The sequence below is a fragment of the Leuresthes tenuis genome, unplaced genomic scaffold (assembly GCF_036924035.1).
Source record: "Leuresthes tenuis unplaced genomic scaffold, fLeuTen1.0.hap1 SCAF_13, whole genome shotgun sequence".
In the NCBI taxonomy this organism is placed as follows: Eukaryota; Metazoa; Chordata; class Actinopteri; order Atheriniformes; family Atherinopsidae; genus Leuresthes; species Leuresthes tenuis.
Window position 1 is genome coordinate 67,085 of NW_027325367.1, and position 17,870 is coordinate 84,954.

The 17,870-nt window shown below is 44.3% G+C and overlaps 1 protein-coding gene across 3 annotated transcripts; it reads right to left on the reverse strand.

Annotated features, from left to right (window-relative positions):
• Positions 1-675: 675 nt before the first annotated feature.
• Positions 676-15,226, reverse strand: LOC140267312 (ankyrin repeat and SOCS box protein 2-like). 3 transcript variants are annotated; one of them, XM_072362546.1, is made up of 10 exons: positions 15,016-15,226; positions 14,272-14,597; positions 9,832-9,942; positions 9,447-9,616; positions 9,218-9,373; positions 8,518-8,763; positions 3,937-4,108; positions 2,949-3,531; positions 2,602-2,755; positions 676-1,744 (listed from the first exon to the last, which is right to left on the reverse strand). In XM_072362546.1, exons 2-10 carry the CDS (start codon positions 14,571-14,573, stop codon positions 1,605-1,607), a joined length of 2,034 nt encoding a protein of 677 aa, XP_072218647.1. In that variant the 5' UTR covers positions 14,574-14,597; positions 15,016-15,226; the 3' UTR covers positions 676-1,604. The 3 variants fall into 3 exon arrangements, with proteins under 3 accessions (XP_072218647.1, XP_072218646.1, XP_072218648.1); XM_072362545.1 differs by having other exon boundaries at positions 15,046-15,225; XM_072362547.1 differs by lacking the exon at positions 9,832-9,942 and having other exon boundaries at positions 15,046-15,223.
• Positions 15,227-17,870: the final 2,644 nt, after the last annotated feature.

Here is a 17,870-nt window from a genome sequence, read left to right on the forward strand (position 1 = left end):
ATTAATAGTAACTGATCACCTCTATTGATCACTCTGACAGACCTGTCTCCATACAGAGAAAAAAATCACTCTAGTTTGTTTGAATCTTTTATTCTCATTGGCTGCAGGTGTTCATCACACCTTCTGTACTTTATGTTCTGGATCAGCCGGATCATGGGTATCGGGTGGACCCGCCTAACTTTTACCTTTGACATGTGACCTGGGTCAACGCTGGTACAAACATGATCTGATGAGGTGAAACATCCAAAACATTTTAAAATAAAATTTAAACTGCCTCATTTATTTCAGTGGAACATGACAGAATGTCTCTGACAGGAAAGTTAAACGTCTTCTTTAAAGATCCTCATAAACATGCTCTAAAGGAGGCTTCTTCAATGCACGATCCAACTCATCATCACATCCAGAATAAAGCAGAACAAAACACCATTAATGATGAAGGTGTCTAATGTTGTCAAACAGCTGCAGTAAACTCATTATTGGCACAGGAAGTGACATTATCTGTTTGGTTGCCATGACAACAACCAGATGATTAATGTCTCATTAAAAACAGATGAATCATTAAAGTGACCAATTATCAGTCTGCCATCATCTTTCTCTTTAGAATTGAATAGAAAAATACTTTATTCATCCCCCAGTGGGGGAAATTCAAAAATGCAGATGTTAAATGTTAAATGATCAGATGTTGTTTGCTTTAATTCTCAAACTGAACAGATGAAACATGAAAGCTACACACCACAACCAAACTAACGCTGAAATCAGTTCATGGAAGTTAACCAGCAGAGGGGTGTACCACGAAGCAAAGTCATTACAGCCAAAAGCTCAGAACATTTAGCTCTGACTCTGTCTCATAATAAGGAAGAAATCGCCTCAGTCATCCACCATATCAGACAGAAATGTTATTGATCGAATATTATCTGATATACGGGCACAGACTAATGAAGGTTCTGACCAATGTTAGGTCAAATGTCAGCAGGGGGAAAACTGCAGCTTCTTTGTTGGGTCAGCAGGTTTGGACATTTAACATTCCCGTTCTTGTCCAAAAGGCTGATGTTGAGTTCAGATTCCCATCCATGGTGACTCAGAGATTGAACAGATTAAACTCTGAATCAACATTGTGTTGTGATTATTTTGGGGATTTCAATGCCAACATTTGACCAACATCTAAACCTGGAATACTGAATGACTGATATCCTGTCAGTTATTGATCGACCTAATGTCTGTTCAACATAAATTTAACCTAACCCATAACCTAAGTTTTTTAAATGTTCCAGAGTCAGACATCAACTTTCATCATTTAACTGTCTGAGTTTGCTGTCTGGGAGATCATCAGGACTATATCCAGGGAACAGAGCCATCTGTTACTGAACATTTAATCTGAAACTCTAAACAGAAACATGAGCTCAGCATCAGTTACCATGGTGACCAGGTCAGCACGATGGTGGTCCAGTTGGTTAAAACAGAGACAACTTTGTGAGTCTTGGTTCAACAGGACTCAATGATACTGATCTCGCTTCATAGTACAACCATCAGGAGTAGCTTTGTCTGCTGCTGATTCACAACCAGACTCTGTCTCCACATCAGTTCAGAAATAAGCAGGAATATTGTCAGCATTCATCCAGAGACATCTCCAGATGTTGAAGGAAGCGGATCAGACCTCCAGGCAGTGGTAACCTCTTCAACTGTCGACGTCCAACAAGCTGGAGAATCTGAAGTCTACAGAGTTGCATCAGTGGCCGAGGAGGAGCTGCAACAGAAACGGACAGATGAGACTGTGGAGAGAAAAAACTCCTTTTAACAGGAAGAAACCGTCATCAGAACCAGAACCAGGGAGGGTCCATCTGCCTCAACCAGCTGGGGTTGAGAGGACAGAAAAGAGGGGACAACAAGCAGCGTAACACCAGGCCAGAGATACCTGCTGACAGAGAGAAACACAAGTTAATGACAATAATAATGTCATGTGCACATGAACAGTAAAGAGAGCAGAGGGAGGAGAGGTGCATCATGGGAGGTCCCCCAGCAGTCGAGGCCTATAGCAGCAGAACTATGTGTAAGTTATGATTGTCAGGATGGGGACTCACCACTTGTCCTCCCTGACATTGAAATTGTTGAGTCCTCCTCTGTTTTCCCTTTACACTTATGACTATACATTGATCCAGTGAGGAAACCCCATCATAAAATTAGCAGACAGCAGTACTGGGATTGGCCACTGGTACTATAGCTGACCAACACAAGAGGACTTTTACAGAATACGGTCCTTCTGCTGAGATAAAAACATCAGAGACCACTCCCATCCACATCCTTTCACTCTATAACCCTCTGGGAGGCACTACCAGTCTATAAAGTCCCGCACTTGCAGATTAAACAACAGTTTTTACAGAAGTTGACTGTGCACCATAATAATTCAGTGTGGCTTGTCCAATGGTGCTGGGTATGTGCAATTCAATACTCGTATATTAAGTTCAATACTTATGTAGATTTATACTTAGTTTAGTCTTTTTTCAGTTACTTATTTGTCCATTGTGCAGTGACAGTTTATGCATTGAACTGAACTGAACTGAGCACTCAAAACAGACTAGTAACATTTATCAGTTAGTGACTCACCTGCTTTTTCCTTGATGGAACTCCATTCAGAGTAACTGTCCAGGTGTTCTATCAGTCTGGAGCAGAGAGTCACGTGACCAACATAGTCCAGTAGGACGTCAATGATCGGCCCCGCCCACCGAGAGATACAGGAGACAGATATCATCTCACAGAACTGTCAACAAATACATAACAGAACTGTCAGTCAATCAATCACAGAGCTGTCAACCAATCAAACAGCTTTATTCTGAAGGCCTGGTTTTAAACATATGGGCTGATTTTAGGGTAATTCACAACCTTTACCTTCGAGCTCTTATCTCTGTCATAAGTCCCACCCATATAAATGTGTTTGGAAAAGATAAACTCACCTGAATGCCTCTTCTCAGCCCTGTCTCTAGCACCATTTGGTCGGTGTCACGCAGCCCGCTCCTGTCTGATCGGGTGGTTTTTATTGGTGGATGAGGCTGGCTGCCGTACACACAGTCGAAGCAGGAGCGAGCGTCACCTCCGTGGTCCAGCAGGTACTTGAACATGGGAAGGTATTTCATGGAGAACATATAGACGGCAGGGAAGGTGGTGGGGTGGGTGGGAATGGCAGCGTTGATGTTGGCGCCATGCTCAACCAGCAGGGTGATAGTCTGAATGCAGCCGTGCCTTGCAGCAACCATCAGTGGCTTGAATACGTCGAGGTTTGGGTCGGCGCCAGCAGCCAGCAACAGGCGCACTGCATCGACGTTGTTGTTGATGACAGAGAAGTAGAGTATGGAGCTGCGGCGGTCTGCATAAAGTCTTGACCGTTCCTCTGATAGCTGAGCATTGACATCAAATCCCGCCTCAATCAACATCTCCAGTATGTCGTCACAGTTACGCTCTGCTGCCAGGTGTAGTGGACTGATACCAGTCCGCCGGATTCTGGTCTTACTGGTGGCTGGGATCAACATGGACACAATTCTGGAAACAAGATGCAGCTCAGGACAAGAATTTAGCAAGAAATATTCAGAAAATATATTGTAACTTAATCCTGATTAAGGATTATTTCCTTCATCTTTTAATCTCAGTCCTACGTTTATCCTGAGCTCTGTGCTACGAGGAAGGTTCAACATGTCCAGAGTGTCTTCTGGTAGCTGGTTTAAGACACTTACTATCAGTATTTTCTACGCCCTGCTCTTTCCCGTTATATGGATCGCGAGTGATCTAAACATCTTCTGAAGGATGCCGACTTTCGCCAAACTGTTCTCGGTGAGTAAATAAGCGTATTTCATGCCAGAAATAAGGTCTAGGTTTAAAAATACCGGAGTTCCCCTTTAATGTTACATTGTGTATTGGTTTGAACCTCATAAAACACAGTGTACCCACATGTCACTGCTTCTCTGGGCAGCGATGTGAAGCGGTAACAGTCCTGTCCTACCAGGCTTGTTAGCATCAGCATTCTGGGACAGGAGCAGTTCAACGATCTCTTCGTGTCCATTTTTAGCAGCTTCATACAGAGCTGTGGCCCCATCATCTGCCTGAGTGTTAATGTCTGCACCTGCAGGAGAACCAGGATGAGAAAATGGGATCAGTACTCAGGAGTCAGCTCTCAAGGACCTTGGCCACCCTTCCTCGTTCTGGTTCTGATGGAGGTTTCTTCCTGTTAAATGGGAGTTTTTTCTTCCCACAGTCGCCTCGTGCAGCTCAGGATGGGAGATTGGATCAATGAGAAGTTTCAGAGCCATCTGTTGGTTTCCTTGGATGGGCTATTCTTTTAAATTGGCTGTGTATGAATTGGACTAATTTGGAATTTAATTAATTTGATTTGATTGGATTATGATTGGATTACAATTAATTCAATCATTCATAACACTAAGAGAGAAGGAATTTCAGATTGTAGTGACTCTGGATAAATATTTTCAACCTAACAGTCAAATAACCTGATTCTCAACAGGATTTTTTTTTTCCAGAACTATGACAACAAGGAGAGTGCAATTCCGAAATAGAAGTTTATCTATACCATCCCAATCAGTCCATCATCACAGCATCAGCTCCTCATTCACAAAGCTAACAGTTTTATCAGCGAGACCAGAGTGAGCAGGAGAGGAGGAGGGGTCGCAGTCTTACTGTAGTGGTATGATTGCCACCTTCCATGTGGGAGACCTGAGTTCAAATCCCCTGCATGAAAGGTACTATCTCCAGTAGGGGTCCCTAGGCAAGACCCCCTTACCCTAAATGCCTACCTGTAAGTCGTTTTGGATAAAATCGTCTGCTAAATGCATAAACATAAAACATAAACACATAAAGGCCTCACCCAGAGTCCTGTTTCTGAATGTTTACAGGCCCCCTAAATACTGTGCAGATTTTTCCTCAGTGAACTGCTGTCTATGATCTGATTTTGACTGTATAATTATTGTTGGTGATTTTAACATCCATATGGACAACCCTCAGGACAGAGGGACTAAAGACCTGAGGAACACTCTGGACAACTTTGGGCTGACTCAGCATATAACAGAGCCCACGCACAGTAGGGGGCACACTCTAGACTTAGTGATCTCTAAGGGTCTGAGCATTTCAAAGATTACTGTGTCTGATGTGGGCCTGTCTGACCATTCCTGTGTTTTCTTTGAGAGAACGAGTTCAGTGCACACAAATGTCTCAACAGCAGTGATCTCAAAACGGTGTATAACTGAAAACAGTAGTGAGACCTTTAACCAGGTCTTCTCTTTAACACCTGCCCTGTCCGGTGGTTCAGTCAGTGAGCTTGTCAGTAGCTTTAATACTAAAATGTTAAATGTTATGGATACTATTGCTCCCATTAAGGTGAAGGTTATCTCTGGAAGGAAGAAGTAGAAGTCGGAAAGCTGAGTGCAGATGGAGAAAAACAAATCTCCAGGTTCATTATGACATCTATAAAGAGAAACTTCACTCTTATAATTTACACCTGAGGAATGCAAGGAAGTCCTACTTCTCTGACATCATCACCAAAAACAGTCATAATGCTCGGGCCTTATTTGCTACAGTTGACAGGCTAACAAACCCTCCTGTTCAGTGGCAACTGAACTCCATTCCACCATCAGCAGCAGGTTCAGCATATGTACCGTGTCCACCGAAAACCGGTTTAAGCACCATGACACTGTTTCAACCCATTAACAGTAAAGACCTGGAGGACATCTTACGTCAGCTGAACTCCTCCTCTTGCTGTTTAGACATCCTGCCAACAGGTTCTTTCAAAGGGGTCTCAAAGACTTTGGATTCAGACCTGTTACTGATTGTGAACTTGTCCTTAACGTCAGGTGTGTTTCCAGAGCCACTAAAAACAGCTGTAATCAAACCTCTGCTGAAAAAGGACAATCATGACAAGACGCAAATGAACAACTACAGGCCCATCTCAAATCTCCCATTTTTAAGTAAGATCATTGAAAAAGCGGTTTTTCAACAGCTTAATTACTTTTTAACACAAAATAACTGCTATGATAGCTTCCAGTCAGGCTTTAGACAGCACCACAGCACTGAGACTGCTCTGACCAAAGTGTTTAATGACATATGTCTGAATACAGACAGTGGAAAAATGTCAGTCTTAGTTTTACTGGATCTCAGTGCTGCCTTTGATACAGTTGACCACAATATATTACTCAAACGACTGGAGAACTGGGCTGGTCTTTCTAGAACTGTAGTAAACTGGTTTAAAACATACTTAGAGAACAGGAAGTACTTTGTGTCAATAGGTAACTTTACATCTGAGCAGACAAGAATCACATGTGGAGTTCCCCAAGGTTCCATCCTGGGACCTCTTCTGTTTAACATCTACATGCTCCCACTGGCACAGATTATAAAAAACAACCAAATCAACTACCATAGCTATGCAGATGACACACAGATGTATATAACAATGTCACCAGGAGACCGAGGGCCTGTACAGGCCCTTGGAAAATGCATTGAGGAGATTAATGACTGGATGTGCCACAACTTCCTCCAGCTAAACAAAAACAAAACTGAGGTAATTGTCTTTGGAGCCAAAGATAAACAATTGAAAATCACCACAGAGCTTCAATCTATAAATTTAAAAACTACCAACCAGGCCAGAAATCTGGGTGTAGTGATGGACTCAGACCTAAATTTGGACAAACACATTAAGGCAACAACAAAGTCAGCCGACTATCACCTTAAGAATATATCAAGGCTAAAAGATCTGATGTCTCAGCAGGACCTGGAAAAACTAGTCCATGCATTCATCTTTAGTAGGTTTGGTTATTGTAACAGCATCTTTACAGGTCTGCCTAAAAAGTCAGTTAGACACCTGCAGCTCATCCAGAACTCAGCTGCTCGAGTCCTCACTGAGACCAAAAAAGTGGAGCACATCAGTCCAGCTCTGAAGTCTTTACACTGGCTGCCTGTCCATCAGAGGACTTTAAAGTTCTGATGCTGGTCTATAAAGCTCTGAATGGTCAAGGACCAAAATACATCAGTGACCTCCTGACCCACTATGAACCTCCCAGACCCCTCAGGTCATCTGGATCCGGTTCTTTATCAGTTCCCAGAGTCAGAACCAGACCTGGAGAAGCTGCATTCAGCTTCTATGCTCCACATGTCTGGAACAAACTCCCAGAAAGCCTCAGATCAGCTGAAACACTCAGTATTTAAGTCCAGGTTGAAAACATCTATTTTCAGCTGCATTTGAATAAGCTTGAGTTTCAAAACGGAATCATATTTTAACTATTTTTTTATCTTTCATATATATATAATTTTTTCTGATTTTATCTATTGTTCTTATTTCTTTCTTTTGCTTAAATTTTAAATCATGCTTTTCATTTTTTATTTCTTCTGTTTTTATGTCTCTGTAAAGCGCTTTGAATCACCTTGTCGTTGAATTGTTCTATACAAATAAACTTGCCTTGCCTTGCCTTGCCTTACAGACCATGGTTATCTCCCAGCATGCACAGGGGAATCCCTACAGATGGTCTGAACTCTGTTCCATCAACCAAAAAGGTCACATGACCCTCCTCTCCTCAGTGACCTCCACCGGCTGCCCATGGCTGCCTGAATCAGATCCAGTCCCTGATGCTGCCTACAGAGATATTTCTGGGTCTGCAGCAGCAGTTTAATCTCAGTCATACAGGCTGATGCTCCTTCTGAACCTCTATGTTCCTCTCAGGAACCTCATCTGGTTCTGCCATCCCTACAAACAAGGCATTCTCCATCTGGACTGTTCTCACTGGTGGTTGCATGATGGTGGAATCAGCTACAGATGCCGTCAGAGCAAGGTCTCCCTCCTCAGAGAACACCTCTAACTCTCACTCTGGACTGGTTCTACTTGGACTCTGACATTTAAACAGATTTATATTGATTTAGCACACTATCCCCGGTCTCAGCACACTCGGCCTAGACTGCTGGGGGACCTCCCATGATGCACCTCTCCTCACTTTGCTCTCTGTTTCTGATGGAGGTTTCTTCCTGTTAAAAAGAGTTTTTTCTCTCCACAGTCGCCTCGTGCTTAATCAGGACGGGGGATTGGATCAAAGGGAAGTGTCAGTGTAATCTGTTGGTTATCTTAGCTAGGAAACCTTTTGAAAATTAGCTCTGTGTGAATTGGACTCATTTAGAATTGAATGACTTAGATTTGATTGGATAACAATGAATTGGATTTTAATTAGCTTGAATTGGACTGTGTCTTTGAAGTGCCCTGAGATGACATTTGCTGTGATTTGGTGCTTTATAAATAAAACTGAATTGTATTTATAGACTTAAAATATGTTTCCCTCATTTTTACGTCACTTTGGATAAAAAAGAATTAGCTAATTAATTAATGTTGCTAATTAATTAATTAATAAATGTAAATTTGTGCAGGGGTCTGCACTTTTTGGACTGTTAGTACACTATGTCATTATTAGTTCATCGTGGACCGACTAGTTAACAGCAGAAGTATTTAGCACTAGCATTAAAGAGTTCAGTAAGTTCTTCAGGTACCATGTTTAAGGAGAAAGCGCAGGGTGGCGAGTTTCCCGTACTGAGCGGCTGTGAACAGCGGGCTGATGCCGTACATATTGCGGAGGTTGTGATTGGCTCCAGCTTTCAGCAGCATCTCACATATCTCCACGTTGTTTTGGAGCACAGCTTGCTGCAGAGCCGTCCAGCCCAGAATGCAGCGGGTATTCACCTCTGCTCCATGATTCAGCAGCCCCGCCACGATGGCAGCGTTGCTCTTTTCGCTTGCTGCAAGAGAACAAAAGCCAAATATTAGAAGTAACTACCCAAAAAACTGCAGGAATCCCTTCATTAGAGAGGTCACATTGGGATTCTGTAGCTTTGCTTTAGTGTATCACAGTAATTCATGCTGGTAAAATGTAATTCTCTCACACACAAAACACCTGATGAGGAGTCAAACTTTTTCAAACAGTATTTGCTCATCATGAAACATTCAAGTGGTGCATGAAACTGTTCAGTTAATGGTCCATTAATCAAGTGGTATTATAAAAACTAACCAGGAAGAATTAAGAGTCATAAAGCTCATCTGTAGTTTACCAAGAGCTAATCTAAAGAATTAAATAAATCTCTTGGATGAGAAGAAAAAGTGTGATATTCTAAACAGACGCCTGATTCCTGGACGCAGTTTAACTCTCAGGTGATCTAAAGCAGTGATGCGTTCACCGTATCACGGTCTATTTACCTTTGTAGAGTGGAGTCTCTTTATCGTAGTTTGCGATGTCTGGCGCAGCTCCATTTTCCAGCAGCACCTGAACACATCCCAGATGGTCTCTGCTGGTGGCAACAAGCAGCGGCGTCTCGCCACATACCGCCCTCTTGTTGATCATCCCAGGCTGAGCTGCTCACACAAATGGACAAATAGCATCATCTTTATAACATCATGGTGTCGCTGTCTATATGTGTGAACTTACCTGACAGGAGCATTCGCAGACAGGTGTCCTGGCCGAACCAGGCGGCCTGGTGGACCGCAAGCCAGCCCGGTTTACTGGGCATCATCAGGTTTGTTCCCGGACGCATCGCCAGCTCTTTCACTCGTACTGCATCACCTTCACGGATGGCTTTGAACAGAGGCTCCTCCTCCCTGAGGGGACAAAACCTGTCAGTCACCTGTACACCTGTCTCAACTGGTTTACCTGTCTCAACTGTTTCACCTGCCTTAATTGGCACACCTGTCTCACCTGTAAAACTGCACACCTGAATCATAGACAAAGTTGTACACCTGTCCCACCAGAACGCCTGAACTCATCTCTGTACATCTGCACAGGTGAGTCAGGTGGTTCCTCGATTGAAACTCACTCTTCAGGTTCTGGAGCGATGTGGATCAGACTGCCATCAGCTCTACGGTACGCCACCATCCTCCTGCCAGAACCCGTTATGAACCGGCTAACTGTCCCGTCAAATGTCTTCCTGTCGGCACCAAGAGCACACTCAATGAGAGCAGCCAATCGGAGCTCAGCAGGAGCTCTGCGAGATGTTAGAGTGAGCCAGGATCTAATTTGCTTTAATTCAATTCAAGTCTGTCACATCAAGCTAAACTAATTGGAGCACAGAGACAGGTGGAGCAGCCAATCAGAGCACAGAAACGGAAAGTTTCCAGTATGGCAGATATCCTAATAGCCGTCTGTTCAGACTGTTAGAGCTGAAACATCAAACAGCAGAAATAGCAGCCAGAGCAAAGGCAATCTTAATTCAGAATATGTTAATAAATTAATGCACATTAACTAATTTAATGTAGCACAAAGGAAACAACAACAATATATTTCAAACAGTTAATATTTTATCAAGATGTTTAGGGGTATAAGATTCTTCCAGAATGCAGAGATAAGACGAAAATGTATATCTGTGAGGGTTCACAACAAAGACACCAATCTAACATGTAAAGTCCTTCATGCTGACCTGGAGTCAGTTAGAGAAGACTTTTCGACTCATCTCATCCGCCGTACACTCAATGGAGGAGGAGGACATCAAGAGACAAGGAAGGGCACAAAAGGCCAAACTAATGCACTCAGAGACTCCCACAGATACAGCCATGTCTGTCTGTAATAATGTTCTATCAGGAAACAGAAGACGAGTTAAAGTCGACGGTCTCTCAGCAACACGATGACCTTACACATCCAACAACACAATAAGAGTCTTTTCCAAGTTGGACCTCCGGAACGCCTATCACCTCATCAGGATTCGCGAAGGAGATGAATGGAAGACCGCGTTCAACACACCCCATGGACAGTTTGAATATCTTGTCATGCCCTTTGGACTCACTAATGCCCCCGCCGTTTTCCAGACCCTCATGAACGGCCTCTTCCGGGATATGCTGAACCATTTCATTTTCATCTACTTAGATGACATCCTCATCTTCTCTCGGTCTCTCAAGGAACACCCGTCAGCATGTGAGGTTAGTTCTCCAGCGTCTGCTTCAAGATAAGCTGTATGTCAAACCAGAGAAATGCGAGTTCCACGCCCCCTCCGTCAGCTTCCTTGGTTACATCATCGCTCAAGGCCAGCTGGAGCCTGACCCTGTCAAAATAAGAGCCATCGCCGACTGGCCTCCCGAGAACCGCAAGGAGCTACAACGCTTCCTAGGTTTCGCCAACTTCTACCGCCGCTTCATCAGGGATTACAGTAAAGTAGCCGACCCACTTACTTGTCTGACCTCCACCAAGATCACCTTCCAGTGGACCCCTGAGTCCAATCGCGCCTTCTCCAAGCTTAAGTCTCTGTTCACGAGTGCCCCCATCCTTAAGTATCCAGATCCTCCCCTCCAGTTTGTGGTGGAGGTTGACCCCTCTGATGTAACTACGACGTGGGTAACCGTGAGTTGCTGGCGGTGGTTCTGGCTCTTCCGTAGTGGAGGCACTGGCTCGAGGGCTGCAAGCAAGCATTTCTTATATGGACAGACCACAAGAACCTCTCTTACCTCCCCTCTGCTCACCGGCTCAATCCACGTCAAGCCCGCTGGTCGCTGTTCCTCAGCAGGTTCAATTATACGCTGTCTTATCGTCCCGGCAGTCGTAATGGAAGACCGGACTCGCTCTCCCGCATTTATTCACCCTCAAGTCCCCAGAATATGGATCCTATTACTCCCTCCACCTGTGTGGTGGGGGTGGCATCATGGGAGATTGAGTCGGTGGTGAAGGAAGCTCAGAGGAACGTTCCGGATCCTGGCGGTGGTCCTCCTAATTGTTTGTTTGTTCCCCCAGCAGTCCGGTCACAGGTTCTTCAGTGGGGACATTCGTCTAAACTGACGTGTCATCCAGGAACCCACCGTACCTTAGTCTTTCTCCGCCATCGCTTCTGGTAGCCGGGGATGGCCAGGGATATTCGTGAGTTCGTGGCTGCATGTTCTGTCTGTGCCAGAAGCAAAGCTTCCCATCGGCCTGCTGCAGGTCTGCTGCATCCTCTACCCATCCCCAGCCGCCCTTGGTCACATATTGCCGTGGATTTCGTCACCGGGTTACCCCCATTTGAAGGTAACACAGTCATACTCACCATCTTTGATAATTTCTCCAAAGCTGTGCATTATGTTCCCCTCCCCAAATTACCCTCTGCCTTGGAGACCGCAGATCTTCTGTCCAAGCATGTGTTTAAGCTCCACGGGATTCCCATTGATATTGTGTCTGATCACGGACTGAAGTTTGCCTCCCGAGTGTGGAGCGCTTTCTGTAAAACGGTGGGTGCAGTAGCCAGTCTCTCCTCGGGTTATCATCCCCAGACAAATGGCCAGACAGAACAAGCCAATCAGGACCTGGAAGCAGCGCTGCGCTGTGTGACCGCTCATCACCTGGTCTCCTGGAGCTCCTTCCTGCCCTGGATCGAGTATGCACACAACTCCCTCTCATGTCCCCATTCATGGCTTGTTACGGCTTTCAACCCCTGTCGTTCCCAGTCCAAGAGGAGGAGGTAGCAGTTCCTTCCGTGGAGGAGCATCTTCGGAGGATCCGGGAGGTTTGGAGGAACGTGAGGGCAGCACTCACTCGCTCCGCTGAGAACAACAAGCGGCTAGCAGACCTGCATCGCTCTCCGGCCCCTGAGTATGAGGTCGGGCAAGAAGTGTGGCTCTCTTCCCGAGATCTTCCACTCCAAACAGAGTCACGTAAGCTGGCTCCCCGTTATGTGGGGCCCTTCACAATTTCCCGAATAATAAACCCTTCCTCTGTCCGTCTTATCCTCCCAGATTCTATGAAGATTCATCCCACGTTCCATGTTTCCCTCCTCAAGCCTGTCTCCATCAGTGACCTCAGCCCTGCCAATCTGGCACCAGTTAAAGCCTGCTCTCTCCTGGCCCGCGGTGTCGGATTATTGTCTCACATTGGACGAACACGCATGCCAGTTGTATACGCCCAGCCAGAGATCTGGACCCAGCCCAGCCTGCCACCGAGCCAGCCCGCAGCCCGTATCCGAGCCTGTCTTCACGAGCACCTACACGAGATCATCGGAACACGGGAACTACTCATCTCACGAGCCTTGCGCGGAGTCACCCGGACCCGGAGCCTCCTTCCACCTCACTTGGACCCTGGTTCATTCTCCTCACCTCCTGAAATCCTTATTTCCCCCTCCCTGAATAAATCCTTTTTGACCTCTACCTTCTGTCTCCTGTTCGCTTTTGGATCCAGTCCTCTCCAGCCCCTAACAGGACAGAGGTTTTCAGTTTCATTGTCAGTACTTACGTTACTTACTACTTCTTCATGTAGGAGTTTGGAAAAAAGAGATAAAGAGTTCTGGTAGGGGATTTAGGAGCTAAAACAGGAAGATAACAAGCCTTAAGACAGGTTTGACCAACCAGTAAGAGATATCCAACTGGATTATCTCTGTGATGGGCTGTTGACCTGTCCAGGTGTGGCTGACACCACAACAAACCTGCCAAGAAAGAACAGACTAGTGAAGCACGGTGGTGGCAGCATCATGTTGTGGAGATGTTTTTCCATCAGGGTTGATCTAAATTCAAAAAATGATGGACGGTGCTAAAAACACGCAAATTCTTGAGGATAAAACCTGTTCCGGTCTTCTGGGGAAACTGGAGATTCACTTTCCTGAGTGACAATGACCCTCAGTTTACTGTGAAAGCAACACCTGGTTAAAAAAGAAGCGTTTTAAACATTTTGAGATGTTGAAGTCAATATCTAGACCTCCATCTGACTGAGAATCTGTTCTTGACGGAGCTAGAGCAGTTTAAAACTAAGAAATGGGTAAAAATGTACTTAAAATGTGCAAAGTAAGGCATCACAATAGGAACACAATGACTAAGAAAGAGATGTGTCGAAGTGACATTTGGTCTTTCTATTTTCTTATTTCAATGTTTGAAACTCTTTTGTTGATGTTTTTATTGTGGGAGTCCCATTTTCCACCTATATCCCTCTGGGGTTAGGGTTAGGGTTTTCTCCCTTCATCATGTTCAGTTTCTTAGAACTCTGCTGGTTTCTGCAACGTGGGCTGAAGTATAACCCTTTGTTTGGATCTCACCTTGAAACCTCAAAGTTTCTGCTCCTGGAGTCGTTTCCTCATTGATGAAAGAAACCACTTCACATTATCTTGATTTCCATACTCAACAATCTCTGAGCTCACAACAAAAACAGCTTCTAAACAAACAAGAAACAGCACGTCCAATTACTTCTGACACCCTGAACCTCCTGTTTGAAAGGTCTGTACCTCGACACAGTTTTGTTATGAAGTAAAGCTGCTGAGTTTCAGGCTTGCGGTTTTTTTTCAGGAAGTATGAAAATAAAAACTGAGGTTACGTACAGATCAGGAGGCTTTACCGCCGGAGGGTTTGGAGAACTGTAGTGTGCAGTGATCTGGGCATCCGGTGGATTATGGGAGCTGCAGCCATGTTGGTTGGTGCTTTGAGCTAAAGAGTTTTGTCTGCTGTGACTTTGAGAAGGCTGTGTGGTTGTGTCGGTGGTGCTGCAGTGTGTCTCGGTTAGACTGCGCTCAATGGCGAGTTGCAGAAGCTGGTCATCGCTCAGATTGCTGTAGATAGAATAATCCTCCAAGGCTGCATCAGGAGCTGCTGAACTTGATCGAGAAATGCTGGCTGCCGCCATGACAGAGCAGAGAGGCTCAACAGTCTGAAACAAACAAGAAGAAAAACACAGAGACTTCATGAGCCTACCTCAGAATTTTCTCCAAGATACAAAATAATTTCATTTGTAATGTCATTCCGCTGTTATAAATTTAGGAATTTCTTTCATTTTACTACATGATCCATTACACTTTCAGGTTTGACATTTGTCTTTTATAAACCTGAACAGAGCTGAGCAGAAACAACTTCAGGATTCAGAGTTGCAAAGAACAGATATTTAATATCCATACCATCAGGAAAAAGAGTCAGAGCTGTATTTGAAAATAGTGCCTTTATGAACTCCACAACATACCAATTATTTGAGCGTCTGCCCTCAGTCACTAACACAAAGGGCATAAATGATTCTAAAAGCTGCAAAAGCAGTCAAACAGAGACAAAAGACGGTCAAACTTTAAACTGAAGACCTCACAGCTGCTGCAGATGAAGCTGCTCACCTCTGCCTCTGAAATCCAGAGATTATTCAAGTGTTTCCTTTGTCTGGTCGGTCAGTTTATCTGCACAAGCCTGGAATTGGTGCCCGAGTGGGGGAGGAGGTTCTTTAAGGTTTATTTTAAGGACCTGCAGCGTGAGCTTTTTGGCCAGCTGACCTTTTACTGACTCTAATGTTTCAGTTGGAGTCACCCAAAGCTTCGGGAAAACAGCTGAATCACAGTGACTCAACAGCCCCGTCAAACCACAAAAACATGCAATGTCTACATTTCGGACAGTTCCACATGTCGGTATTTAACATTTTTAAATGCCTGTGGTTAGTGCACGTGGCCTTTGCTTAAAGTCTGGATGGTATATGAAAATAGGAAAATGTCAACAACAAGACTCAGAGTTGTTTAGGTAAAGCAACAGGACAGGACACTGCCAGGTGATTGGCATGCTTTGGTGCCATCCAGGTCCGATTGTGTTGGTTGGTACGACAACATTCACATGCAAGGCCAAAGTCATTCATACATCAGTCCCAAACTATGTATCCAAAGAGTAAAGAAAGCATAAAACAGGTACAGAAGCAATGAAGACACTGAGGCATGTATCTAAAATATAAAGTACCAGAACGTACATATTTCAAATGTTTAATTTGTAGGAACTTAACATGACAACGTCTTTTCCTGGTGACTGTGTTCTGTAAATGTTTTAATGAACAAGGCTTTTTGAAAAAAAAAAGAGGAGCTCTTTCTAAAAACATTGAGCAGTTTTCTTGTTGAGTAAACAGCGTTACACTGACTTGTGCCCACATGCACCTCGCAGGTGTGCACGTGAGCCGAAGCAACCTGACACTGTCCCAGCCTCTCAGTACACAGTTCTCTATAAGCTTCATCATCTGCTCTGAGAAACACACATGCCCTTACTTGATTTATATTTTGGTTACATGATCTAAATGAATGAATAATTATTAATTAACTCAATAAATACATTTATATATTTCTAATGTAACCATAACAACAGTCCCCTGATATAAAAGGCTGTGTAGACCAAAGTGCCCTCACTCTCAGACAGACGGAGTCAGAGACAGACCAACAGAAAATAAAAAGAAAGAAGAAGAAACCCCTCCTGGAACAGTAATAATCCTGCTGTTTTAAATCAAAGACTCTTGGTGAGTGAAACAATACTCTGTCACAAAGTAACCCTGGAACTAAAAAGAAAAAATAGTAGCTCAGTGACTGTTAAGAAAAAAAAAAAGAAACGTTGGCAAGCTACCAGCGGCTAATGTTGAAAGTTAACGGCTACAGCGTTAGCTGTGTTGGCTGATCCAGTTTGTGATTATAGATAGGTGTGTTTTGTTTTGTTTTTACTCTATATTAATAATATAAATTATATTATAATCAAATGATAACATAACATAATTTAGAAGGTGTGTTTTAGATTTATATTGATTATTTTCCTGGCTTGTTCTTCCAAGGCTAGAGCTTGTGTGTGTGTGCTGATCGTGACCCTCATCATCATCATCATCCCCCCTTTCATCATCATCCCCCCTCCTCATCATCATCCCCCCTTTCATCATCATCCCCCCTCCTCATCATCATCCCCCCTTTCATCATCATCCCCCCTTTCATCATCATCCCCCCTCCTCATCATCATCCCCCCTTTCATCATCATCCCCCCTCCTCATCATCATCCCCCCTCCTCATCATCATCCCCCCTTTCATCATCATCCCCCCTTTCATCATCATCCCCCCTTTCATCATCATCCCCCCTTTCATCATCATCCCCCCTCCTCATCATCATCCCCCCTTTCATCATCATCCCCCCTTTCATCATCATCCCCCCTCCTCATCATCACCCCCCCTTTCATCATCATCCCCCCTCCTCATCATCATCCCCCCTTTCATCATCATCCCCCCTTTCATCATCACCCCCCCTCCTCATCATCACCCCCCCTCCTCATCATCATCCCCCCTCCTCATCATCATCCCCCCTCCTCATCATCATCCCCCCTTTCATCATCATCCCCCCTTTCATCATCATCCCCCCTCCTCATCATCACCCCCCCTCCTCATCATCATCCCCCCTCCTCATCATCATCCCCCCTTTCATCATCATCCCCCCTTTCATCATCATCCCCCCTTTCATCATCATCCCCCCTCCTCATCATCACCCCCCCTCCTCATCATCATCCCCCCTCCTCATCATCATCCCCCCTTTCATCATCATCCCCCCTCCTCATCATCACCCCCCCTCCTCATCATCATCCCCCCTCCTCATCATCATCCCCCCTCCTCATCATCATCCCCCCTTTCATCATCATCCCCCCTTTCATCATCACCCCCCCTTTCATCATCATCCCCTCCTTCTTTATGGACAACATTCAACTTCTTCAGTTCAGCTGGTCAGACATTACAGTCTGAGCTGAGGTGGCAGCCAAACCCACTGAACCTGGACTGCCAGAGAAGTTGATTTAGTTTATTTGTGATATATTGTGATTGTATAGCCTACTTTTACTGTTGTAACTATTCTTATTTATCGTTGTTTATTGTTTTGATTGAGAGAGGCATAAGTTAAGGAAACCACCTGTCAGTAAGACTAAAATAGGATTAAAAATACAGAATTAGAATTAAACTAGACGATTAGAATAATAAATACATTTGCACTAAACTAAGAATTAGACATCAAATTTAGATACTTACCTGACAGGTGGATTTGTATCGGAAAAGAGGGAATAGTTTGTGAATTTTTGATTTTGTCTTATGTGTTATTATTGTATAGAAACCTAGAAGAAGATAATCAATATATATTGAAATAAATGATATGTTTTACTTTTTTAATATAACAC